Source organism: Dasypus novemcinctus, chromosome X, assembly GCF_030445035.2.
Source record: "Dasypus novemcinctus isolate mDasNov1 chromosome X, mDasNov1.1.hap2, whole genome shotgun sequence".
Taxonomy (NCBI): domain Eukaryota; kingdom Metazoa; phylum Chordata; class Mammalia; order Cingulata; family Dasypodidae; genus Dasypus; species Dasypus novemcinctus.
The window spans coordinates 27,063,677-27,075,463 of record NC_080704.1 but is presented as its reverse complement, the minus strand read 5'-3'; the positions used below and the strand labels follow the sequence as shown (position 1 = coordinate 27,075,463).

Genomic DNA, 11,787 nt, shown 5'->3' with positions numbered 1-11,787 from the left:
CTCGGGGTAGACCTTTTTAAAGACCTTTCCTCCTCCCCTTTCCTCAAGTCAGGGAGGGACCCTACCTATTTGCTGTCCTGATAGGTTGCCTTTCTGCCTTCACCTGTCATCTTTCAGGGAACCAATAGGGAGGCCTGTATGGTGTTATCCGGGACTTCTTTTGAGCCCAGGACTTTCAAAGCGGACCTATTGACCAGGGTCTTTGGCGGGCTTTTAGCCCTAACGGTTACAACTTTGTTCTCAAGCAGCTGCTTGCCCTTGGGGGGTTTCCAGGTGGGGTTTCATGGCTCTGTTCTGACCATCTGGGTCCCAGGTGCCATGGCTTTACTCTGACCAGCCGCCTTCCCCGTTCCCTATACTAACCTGCCTCAGGTTTTTCGTGGATGCCTTACCTGTTGGGTTGCAGGAGCCTGCAGCCCCAGATGACACCTTCTGTTTCTTGGTGGGACCTCCACACTTGTGAAAGACAGATTGGAGTTGAGTTTGCAGACTACAGCATTTTATTCAGGGCGCCAAAGTTTTACTGCCGCAAAGGAAGCCAAGTAGCTTCAAGGTTCTAGGGATGGCAACGGATTTTTATAGACATAGAAAGTTAATTAGTTTTGTCTCCTACTGATTGGACGAAGGTTTGTGCATCTCATAGAGGGAGGTTTAGGGCAGGTGGGCTTTATTTTGTATTGGTAATGAACTAGGGGCCTGATTGGCTATCTGGGTCAGCTGCTTTGGTGGGGATTTCAAATTGACAAAGATAGAGGAAACAAACAAAGAAACAAGGAAACTCCAGAGAACATGTTTTGTTTGTTTGTGTGTGTGTGTTTGGCTCTGAGGGGCCCAGGGCTTTCTCTATACCATTTTATTCCTCCATATATATTTATGTAATAATTGACAAGTTCTCAGGCCTAAAATACTAAAATACTATCCTTCCCAAATGATTATGCCAGGCATATTTTAGTAAAACAGTAATTTTAAACTTTTATGGGAATATTGCTTATTTGGACTTATCCCCCCCAGGTTTGTTTGTTTCTTGTTTCCTCTCATAAATTTCCCTGGAACATATTTACATGCTTGGTGATTTCAAGCTTTACACATCTACTTTATAGTCAAATTTTAAATGAGGGGTCTGAGTTCTGGAACATACAGTGGACTGATGCTATGGTGTTTCAGCTTCTAAATTTTAGTTTAAGGCACTTTTCTAAAGTGAATACAAAACTTCACAGAAGCCTTCATCTTGACAACACTGGGCCTTTAAGGCTAAGCTCTAAGAAAGGGTGAGAACACAAAGAGTTTTATTGTAACTTGCTTGGTTAATTGAATTTATTCATATATTTAACCAGAGTCAGCATTTCCTCTTTGAGGCCCAATTTCCAAAAAACCATTCTCAAAATGTCTTATTTCCCCACTAGGCTCTTTGTGTTTAGTTACCCTTCTATTTTTGCCAGTCTCCCCTCGTAGCTACTCGCCATCTTAGCAGGACCCTGGGTGAGGAGCGACTCTGTAAGCCTGTTTTCATAGCATGCTCTCTAAGCCACCAATATATCCCAAAGCTCTCCTGTATTAAATATACAACAGGATCACACTTTTCTATATGGCCTTCCTCTAATCTAGGAAAACTTAACAGACACTAACATAAACAAGGGGGTATACGGCAGGCTTCCCCTTTGACTGAGGAGCCCAGTTTTTATTTCCTGGAGAATGCAGGGAAACCCAGGGTATCCAACCATTTATGTCAAATAGTAATCTGGGAAATTTGTACTATGGTTCTTATCAACTACTAATTTACATAAGTATAATAAGAAAATTTACCTATGAGGAAAACTGTCTCTTTCCTCACGACTCTCCGAAGTTTCATTTTCAGCCTTTGAGAAAACATTTGCTTTCTTCCCACCTCCTGAAGTTTTGAGTGCTCCTGTTTGTCTACTTGGACCTGTGTGGTCTCGATCAAGCCTAGGATTCCTTTTTGTTGCCAAATCATTTCTGTAGAAGTGTGCCAGTTTTGCTCCTGCCTGATCCACTTTCCCTTCAAATAGTATTTTGTGTGGGGTGATATTTTCGTAGGCAAGATGTTGTTTTCCTGATTTTCAGTGTTTCTTAACCCTGCCTTTGTCAGTTTTTACTGTCCAACAATGGGTTTCTGCATTGTGAGCCTGTAAAATAGTGATGTCTTTTTCAGATTTTGGAAAAAAACCTGTCAGGTTAAGTGTTCAGTGTCACCACTGTGAAGTCCTATTTTACATGTTGTAACCTTGGAATTCAACTGGTTTCTTTCTGGACTTGATAACACTAGCACAGCCCATGGAAAGTAAACTTTGAATTGGGTCAAAAACTGTTGTTGTGCAAGGGTAAATATTGTATGATGTCACTTACATATATAGGAATAGCAAATACACAGAGACAGAAAGTAGATTTGAGGTTACCAGGGCATGTGCAGAAGGAGTGTTGGCTCTGTGGGTACAGTGTGTGTGTATAAACAGAAACTAATTTTAAAAAACCCTGTTTTTATACAATTGTAAAGTTATGCTTTTTGCCTTTTTTTTCACTCAAGAGGAAGGAAAATGTTTAAGAAATAAAGTATTAGTAAAAATGCTTATATCAAACAATTAAATCAAAGGGCAGTTTATTAAAAAAGAATCAAAACAGAAACTCTAAGTACCAGTGTGTACATTGTACACATTTAAATGACTCACAAGAATGAAGTTTTTTTTCATATATATTAAGATCACACCACCTTGTTTAATCAAAAATGTTCAAGGAAAAATATGACTCCAAACTGCATACAAAATTGCCATTTTAAACAGACTGTATTTCAAATATGCAACAACGCCACTGGTAATAAAGCTTTGGAATGGGTGCTTATTCTATTATTCCACTACAAACAGGATAGAAAGCAAGATAGGTTGAAAATTTACTCTAAGTAGAATGGAACTTGTCATTGTCTACATCAGCACTCCTCACTCCTCTGTTGCCATTTTTAGCAAGTACTCCTTATCAATTTTGAAGAGTCGCCATCCTTCCTCACTGGAGAGATCAGAAGCCCCTCTTCTTTTGTAAAAGTTGATAGATGGTTCATTCCATTCTGCCACCAAGAAGTGCATGCTGCTGCAGCGACACTTCATCGCAACCTATTATGAGAGAGAGTAACACACAAACTCAGTAGTGACATCTTACCTGCTTTCCAAGACCCAATTTAGATTCAGTCATTAAAATAAGCCAGTAACCCTTATAAATTTGAAAAACCTAGAACTAAGACATACCTGGCTTAGATTCTTCAGAATTTCCGATCCTATGCCAAAACCTAAACGGAAGAAGACAAATTTAAAGTTATTTTAAGGACCTCAAGCCCTCAATTCCCACCCCCTTCCCACTCAGAGCGGCCTTCCCCCGCCCCCCCCAAACTCAATCCTACCTCTATAATCACTCATGACAAAGAAGTCCTCAAGATATAATAGCTTGCCAATCCATGGGTCATATGTAAAATAGTACATGGCAAAACCAACAATGTTGTGTCCTGTAATTACGAGTATCACATGAGTAATGAAGGAAAAAAGTCCATAAAAGTTGTAGCTGCAAAAATCAGGAGCCTATCATAGGTTTTAAAAATATACATGCATCAATACTAAGGAGTAGCCACTGAACTGGACTGTCTTCTGACTTTTATCCTAGTGCAGTCCAGGCCACTGTTGGATGATCTCACTGTTTTCATGACATGTTATTTGTAAAAGCACACATTAGAGCTAGTTGAGGCCAGGCTAGAACTGTGGACTGGCCACTCTGCAGTCTGCTGGATCTCACTCAGGAAGTGAGAGTACTTTAATCACTTGCGAGAGCTAAACTGCTATGGTCTTAAATGAAACACACATTATTTACATCCTACTGATAAAATGGTATGTTGACTTCAAGTAAGTCAGGTTTTACACGGCAGTTCAGAATAATAAATATTTGGGGTTTAGAAACTCTGCTTCCTTAAAGGTCAGAACATCAGGCCAAAAGTGCGTTTTAATTTCCAAACTTGCCTTCCAATTCACACATTTTCAGTATGTTCTCCCCAGTTTTGAAGCCAGAAGCAGCAGCAATATCCAGAAATGACTACTATGACATCAAAATACTTCTAAAAAGCACCTCACTCCTTATGTCTTCTGCTCATTTCTTCTAGCTTGGAGAACAGACTTCGGAGAACACTTAAGAAAGCTCCCACCCCAACAACTTCCCCCTTTTAAGCTGTCTTCTGACCAGCCAACAGGGTCCAGCAACAAAACATCTGACTCCCTCTTACGGGCGTCTAAAACTCCAAAGGGAGGCAAAGATTTCAAATTAAAACTTTCTAGCCATTTTATATTCCTTTGCAAACACAGGAAGCAAGTGTAATGGAGTTTCTGATCTACCGTGTTTTAAGTGTGTGATAATAGGACCTTACCTCATTTATCATGATCATCTACTTTATTGTGTAAAGGATCTTTTAGTTACCTCCCCGCCCATCCATGTACACGGAAGGGCCATGTACATGGCGAAGCTAGAGACTGTAACCTGAAGATTGGGACAAATTAAAGAAAAAAATGTGATTTAACACAGTTACAAAAAAGGTTACGTTAGGGTCAAACAAGAACCATTTTATGAAACTGAATTACAACACACATTATACCTAACTTTTCCAGGTCTCCACAGCGCTCTGATACTTAAACAGCTCTTTCACCCGCCCTATTACTAAGTGCAGCACATCTCTTTTTTTTCCCCCTCGGTAGTTTCAACACTGGCTGGCTATTACTCCTAACCGACTTCTCAGTAACTTCGACTTGTGTAGTCAGTGGTCCTACACAGCAGACACTACACGTTTTACACAACACTCGGTCTCTGGCTTCTGCAAGGGCAGGGTGGTTACCTTCCGGAGTCCAGTACTCTTTGGGCACTTCTGCAACCAGGCAGTGGTAGAAGGGGTGCTCTCCGAAACCATCTTCTAGCAGATCTGCAAGAAGGGACAGCAGGGACAGGCGGTGTTGGCCTCTGCGAGGGTTACGGGCACCGGGCCCTCGTCTCCTCCCCTCCTCCCCACTGCCCTATTACCTTTTTCAGTTAATACTACTTGCTCTTCCATGTATTCGTATTTAGCCAGTTCCTGGGGCGGGGCAGATAGGAGGAAGGGAGAGAAGAAGAAAACAAAGTGAGGCCCCAGCCGGTTCGGGAGGGGGGACGGGGGCGTATTAAGGCGAGGGAAGGCAGACCACGGGGGAGGAAGGGAAGGGCGGGCGGAGGCAGGGGCAGCGTGGGCTCGGCACCAGCCCAAGCCCGGAGATTCGGGCCCTCCCGGAGACGGAGCCCTCGCCCCAGCGCCCACCCCCGCTACCTTGATCAGCCGCAGGATGTCACTGCAGTCGGCGGCAGTGGCAGGGCGGATAACGAATTTAGCCATTTTCGTCTTTTGCTTTTCTTTCCTTTGCGGACCAGGCCCCTGTACTTGAACAGCAGGAGGAGGTGGTTCCTCATTCGTCTCCCGGGAGCTTCCTCTTCTTAGTCAGGCTGGCACCATGACCCAGCGAACCAGTAGTAGCAACGGGAACGCTTCTGCGAAGCTGCTGCTGAACTCTCACCTACGAGCCGCAGACCAGCCCAGCTTTTAGGCACGAGGAAGCCCCGCCCCGGGCTGTGAGGCGAAGGCACCTCGTCCAATGAGGCCGCGGCTGGCCTCTCGGGCCCGCCCCCTCCCCTCACCACGGCGCACCGCTTCCTTTTCCGGGCACCGCCCTCGCATCCGGGCGACCGTGTGAACGCCTCTGGCGCAAGCGGGGGCGACCGCCGAGGGTGGGGTCTGGAGGGCGGGGTGTGTGTGCGTGTCTGTGTGTGTAGAGGCGGGGGGGGGGGGGCGGGGGGGGGGTGCTTAGCGGCGCCCTCTAGCGGCGCCAGGCGGAACCTTCCTGGAAACGCGACCTCGAACCCGCGCGCCCCGGGTCGTCTTTGCAACACGAAGAGAAGAATTCTCCCTGTCGCTGCTGACCTTCTGCTTTCTCCTTTGCCGGTTAGTGAAGCAAACCCGTGAGACCTGGCCTTGGGTGGTGGGAGAAGAATTAGAGCACGGTTCTCAAAGTGTGGGCCTGGGGCTATGGCAGAACTGTTTTCATGGTAATAGGAAGGCGTCACTTGCCTTTGCTACTCTCATTGGACTTTCCCGGATGCCACCTGATGCGTGGTAGTCATCCCCTTGATGACCGAAGGAACCGGCGCTTGTACAATCTTGTGTTTTCTGGAATTTCCCGAGGTAAGCTATTTGGATTCCTCAGTAAATACTTGCGAAATTTTTTTAGAGTTAACAAATTGTTTTCATTCTTACTCTCCCCCTCCACCTTTTTATTCATTCTTAAAAGTCTGACCTTCCCAGGGGAAACGCTTCCTTCCTCCCTGGGGTATCCACTCTCTATAATTTCTTTTAGTGAAGGTTGGGTTTTGCCAAACTTTCTCTGTTCTGTCTAAAAATGTCTTTAGTTCCTCTTCAAATTCTTGAAGGATTTTTTGATCACTGCTTATAGAATTTGAAGTTGGAAGTTATTTTTTTCCTCCAGCATGTTGGTACTATCATTTGACTCTCTGCTGGCTTCCATTGCTGTTGAAAAGTTGGTTGTCGCTCTAAAAATTAATACCTATTTTTTTTTCTCTGAATATTTTTGTTTCTTTTATTTGTGTCTGCTGTTGTTCAGTTTCTCTCTGATGGGTATTGGAGTAGATCTTTAGAAATTTTCTTTGGATTCGTTAAGTTTCTTGCATCTGCTGACTAGTGTCTTTTATTAATTTTGGACAATTCTGAGGCACAAACTCTTTCTATGTTCCCTCTACCCCGTTTCTCTCCTCTTTTTCTGTAACTGTGGTTAAATATATGTAATCCCTATTTGTTTCATCCTCTGTGCGTCATCATTTTTTTTAACTTTTTATTTCGAAATAAGTGTGCATTGACAGGATGTGTGATGTCTTCATCACTCTGGTAACTAAAGGAATGGGTGCTTGCGTATTCTTTTTGCGTTTTCTTTTTTAAAAAGTAATTATTTTTAGGAGGTACCAGGGAATGAACCCAGGATCATTCATAAATGGGAAGCAGGTGCTCAACCACTGAGCTACACCTGCTCCCCTTTTATATTTGCTAGGATTTTCTAAAGTAAGCTCTGTGGAACCTTCCTTCCTTCCTTCCCTTCCTTCCCTATTATGTTTTTTGGAGGTACCAGGGATTGAACCTGGGACCTCGTATGTACCAAGTAGGTGCTCAACTGCCAAGCTACACCTGCTCTGTCCTTAGTAATTTTTAAATGTCCCGAGACCAAAATGTTTGAGAACACTTGGATTAGCGTGTAGCTTCTCTTGGGTTGTAGTCACTGAACAAGTAAGTATTCAAACCTCTACAGAATGAATTTTTCTTTTACACGCCCACCTTCCCAGGGAGACCCTGCTGAGGGTCCTGCTCCAGCAGCTCTGCCTGGGCTCAGTGATGAGTCAAAGGATGATTTTCACAGTTGAGAAAAAGCATAAAAGGGGCCTGCAGGGTCCTCAGGCTGTAGAATGAGGGGTCAGATATCACCAAATAATCTCCCTAATATTCAAGAAATGATTCATTGCCTTGATTAGCAATGACCTGTAGGTAGAAAAGAAGGCAAAAGTAAGTTTTCTGTTCTGATCCCACCCTCCCAGGATTGCACACTTAGTGAGGCACCATGGGAATTTGTGAAATGTCTTTCTCAAAATTCTTTAAAAATAGGATTGATTCTCATCTGCCTAAACTACTGTGGGTAGTTATCTTTCCTGACACTGTGGGGTAGACCTCATGGATGACCATTCTTAGGCCCTTCCCTCCTCTGCTTTGGTCTAAAATGCCAGAGGATTTAGGAGAGCTTGTTATGCAAATTTACTGATAACGGTAAATTAGGCCTCCATGACTAAGCACTAATGACAGCCGCTTAGTCTTGGTACAAAAACAAGACCATTTCATATTTGGGTTGCTTATAAGATTTTTAGAACAGTGTTTGTCTTATTAAAATTGCATCATCATCTTTTTATTAACCCTGTTTTTCCAATATAAGTTTCAGGCTCTTATGCTTCACTTTGCCCTTATGACAGGTGGCTAAAAAAAGCCCATCATGATTGTGTTTGTGCTTGTGTAGAATCTTGGAATTCTAAGAAATTTGAATTTTCTTCATGGCAGTGAATCAATTTATGCTATTGAGATTTTAGATTAATTCCATTGTAGATAGCAGCAGCAGGGATGAACCATTACTCCTTCCTGATACTGGGATTCGTATTGAAAACTGCATAAAGAAGGGATTAACTACCAAGCATTTGGAAAACTTCTATTTGGTTAATGAGTCAACAAATCAGTAAGTATTCATTGAGCCATATCAGTTTTGTGCTAGATACTTGGGAGTTATAGAAGAATACTAAGTTTTGAAACCAGCCCTCATGGTTAGAGTTTACTTTTAGAGATGCGTGTGTAACTTACTACAACAGAATTTTATCATTGTGAGAAAAAGAATTCCCCTAACTGAGGAGGACCTAGTAGGGAGAGAGTAGGAGGATGGGAGAGCACACAGGCACTGTTAGAGGCATTTTGCATTCATTGTCTCATTGGAGCCTTACAGCTATCTTATGAAGTAGGTTACATTATCTCCATTTTTGCAGTTGGGGAAAACTGTACCTCAGAGGGGTCAAGAAATTGTCAAAGCCAGGAAGTGGTAGAGCTAGGAAAGAAGGAATTCTGTTGATTTTAGTGTCTAAGTGAAATGGTCCAACCTGCCATTACATGATTATAAAGGTGTCATTTATTTTTTCTGTTATAAAAGTAATGCATACTGGTTTTTAAAATTTGAGCAATGAAGAAATAAAAAAAGATAACAGAAATAACCCCATCAATAGTTTGATTTTCTTCCAGGCTTCCTTTCAATGTACATATACATTCAAGGCTGATATTCAGTAAGTATACATAGTATGGCAGATGTAAAATAACCACAAATTCCTCCTAACTCTTCTTATCAAGAGGTGAAGTGTATTTCCCCACTCCTTAAATCTGGTCTGGCTTTGTGACCCACTTTAACCAATAGGCTGCAGTAAAAGTGGTCTTTTACAACTTCTAAGCAACGCCTTAAGATCTTACAGCTTCTGCTCACACCTTCTTGGAACACGACTGTTGCCATATGAAGAAGTTTGAGCTTCCTTGAGGATGAAAGACCCAGTTCAGAGAGAAGTCCAGCTGAGAGCTAGCACCACAAGCCATATGTGTGAGTGAGGCCATCTTGGACCATCCAGTCCCAGCCGAGCTGCCCGGTGATTGAGTCCCCCTAGGCAAGATCAGCAGAAGACCCGTTCAGCTGATCCCAGACTGTATTATCAACCCACAGAATCATGAGCCAATAAAATCGTTATTTTAAGTCACTAAGTTTTGGGGTGGTTTGTTACATAGCAGAGGCTAACTGAAACATACATGTGTGGCTATTTTGGTTGTTTAAATCTGGCTTCCATTCTGATTGGTGTACTGTCCATTTTGATTGGTCTGTGCTTTGGTGTATCTGTTTTTAGAGTATTTTTAATATCACCCATGTGTATGGGTACACAATAACAAAAAATTTGTATCGTATCTATAATTTGTATTCCCTAGAATAGTATAGTGGCTTCTTATCCACTACAGGTTCGCAATCAGACACTCCGCATCTGTGTGATTGTGGTAAGTTACTTAAGCTTCTTGAGTCACTATTTATTCATCTGTAATGAAGAGTAAATAATAATAAAATACCTATTTCATAGTTAATTGTGAGGATTAAATGGGGTAATACATAAAAGGTGCTCAGCATGGCACCTGGCATAATTTTGAGTCTTATTACTGTTAACATTATAGTGTATTTTCCCATGTCATTAGGTGTGTATTTTGTTTATTTATTTTAAAGATTTATTTTCATTTACTTATTTCTCCCTACCTCCTCATTGTTTTGCACTTGCTGTGTCTGTTTGTCTTCCTTGTTTCTTTGGGAGACACCAGGAACCAAACCCAGGACCTCCAATGTGGGAGGGTGGTGCCTAATTGCTTGAGCCACCTCCGCTCCCTGCCTTGTTGTATCTCTCATTGTGTTTCCCTCCGTGTGTCTCTTGTTGCATCATCTTGTTGTGTCAGCTTTCTGTGCCTGCCCATTACATCAGCTCACTGTCTTGCTTGTCTTCTTTTTTTAGGAGGCACCAGGAACCTCCACTCCCAGCTTTTGTTATGTCTCTCATTATGTTTTTCTTCTTGTGTCTCTAGTTGTGTCAGCTTGTTGTGTTAGCTTGCTGTGCCTGCTCGTTGTACCAGCTCGCTGTCTTTAGGAGGCCCTGGGAACCAAACCAGGGACCTCTCATGTGGTAGGTGGGAGCTCAGTTGTTTGAGCCACATCTGCTTCCCAGGTATGTATTTTAAATTTAGGAAAAATTGAATGGCTGCTTAGAGTTCCATTATGTACAATTTATTTAACCAATCTATTGTTGAATATCAGTTTTGCCTTTTTTTGGATTTTGGCCCAGGTTTTTGATTGTTTCCTTATGTAGATTCTCAAAGTAAAATTACTGGGTCAGAGAAGATATAATATTGTTGCTCTGGAGCCAGAGAAACACCCTAAACTCAGGTCTTCACTACATGAAAGTATAGGTTTGAGATAACTCTCCAGATATGCACACTCCAGCTTAAGTGAAAAAAAATTTTTTTTCTTTATAGCATCACCCATACATTGTCTTCTACTTCTGCTTCCTTTAGTGATTCAACACACTTTTCTTTCTTTCGAAGCACCAGAGAAAATTGCTTTCTTTGTACTCTGTCCCTAAATTGTTCAAGCTATAAGCTCTGAATTATTCATTATCACAATTAATCTTTTGGAAAAGTAGCATTCTCTTTATACTCTGACCATACCTTGATAACATCTTTGCTTCATAGGTTATAATATTTGGGATGGACTATCAGTTGTATCTTTCTCAGAGGGTAGTTTTCTTTTTTTTTCCTCTATTTTTAAAAAATGTTACATTCAAAAAATATAAGAAGTCCCCATATACCCCCCACCCCCTCACCCCACTCCTCCCACATCAGCAGCCTCTTTCATCATTGTGGGACATCATTGCATTTGGTGAATACATTTTGGAGCACTGCTGCACCACACGGATAGTGATTTACATTGTAGTTTACACTCTCCCTCAGTCCACCCAGTGGGTCATGGCAGGACATACAGCATCTGTTCCTGCAGCACCACCTGTGGGAAAGGGTCAAGTTTAATTTTCACAGGGGGAAGCCGGAGCTGGCTCTGCTGTTGGAGAAGGGAGGGTAGGGGTTCCAGCGGCTTTGGCGCACTAAGAATTTGAAAAGTGGCGCTGAAATGAGGAAGGGCCAATGGTGAGTGCTGGGGGCGGGACCAGGGGTGAAAGCAGCACCAAATTTGAAAACCACGCCAGGGGTGAAAGCAGAGCTGAGTGTAGGGAGTTCAAGAGCTGGAAATCAGAGCGAGAGCTGAGTATCAGAGCTGAGTATCAGAGCGGGAACTGGGAAAGTTAGTTAGATATCTCGGATAGGCTGTAACCCCTGAAGTACCCCATCAATGGGGAACAGGGGAGGGACCCACGTGTTAGGTTTAGATTATAAATATCACTTTCTTGTCGTTTGGCGAGATGGCCATTTTGTACAGGTTGCGCACCCCCTCTTGCAAGATCATTAATAAAATTCTCCTCCACAATCAGGTGAGCTTTTGTTTTCTTACAGGTGCAGCATTCTTTCTAACACACCCAGGACAACTCCAAGTCCTGAAAATGCCCACAATC

At 42.6% G+C, this 11,787-nt stretch overlaps 1 protein-coding gene across 1 annotated transcript; it reads right to left on the bottom strand.

The window, feature by feature from the left end:
- Nucleotides 1-2,597: 2,597 nt before the first annotated feature.
- Nucleotides 2,598-5,607, bottom strand: SAT1 (spermidine/spermine N1-acetyltransferase 1). Its single transcript, XM_004449825.5, has 6 exons — nt 5,336-5,607; nt 5,056-5,107; nt 4,874-4,957; nt 3,404-3,505; nt 3,252-3,292; nt 2,598-3,119 (listed from the first exon to the last, which is right to left on the bottom strand). Exons 1-6 carry the CDS (start codon nt 5,399-5,401, stop codon nt 2,949-2,951), a joined length of 516 nt encoding a protein of 171 aa, XP_004449882.1. The 5' UTR covers nt 5,402-5,607; the 3' UTR covers nt 2,598-2,948.
- Between the last annotated feature and the right edge of the window lie 6,180 nt (nt 5,608-11,787).

Bases quoted from the DNA above. Each gene is read 5' to 3' on its own strand.
- SAT1 (XM_004449825.5), bottom strand. From the start codon at position 5,401: ATGGCTAAATTCGTTATCCGCCCTGCCACTGCCGCCGACTGCAGTGAC. The intron at 5,108-5,335 runs GTAGCGGGGGTG...GCCCCGCCCCAG, and splicing joins ACATCCTGCGGCTGATCAAG to GAACTGGCTAAATACGAATA. The intron at 3,293-3,403 runs GTAGGATTGAGT...TCTTCCGTTTAG, and splicing joins TGTCATGAGTGATTATAGAG to GTTTTGGCATAGGATCGGAA.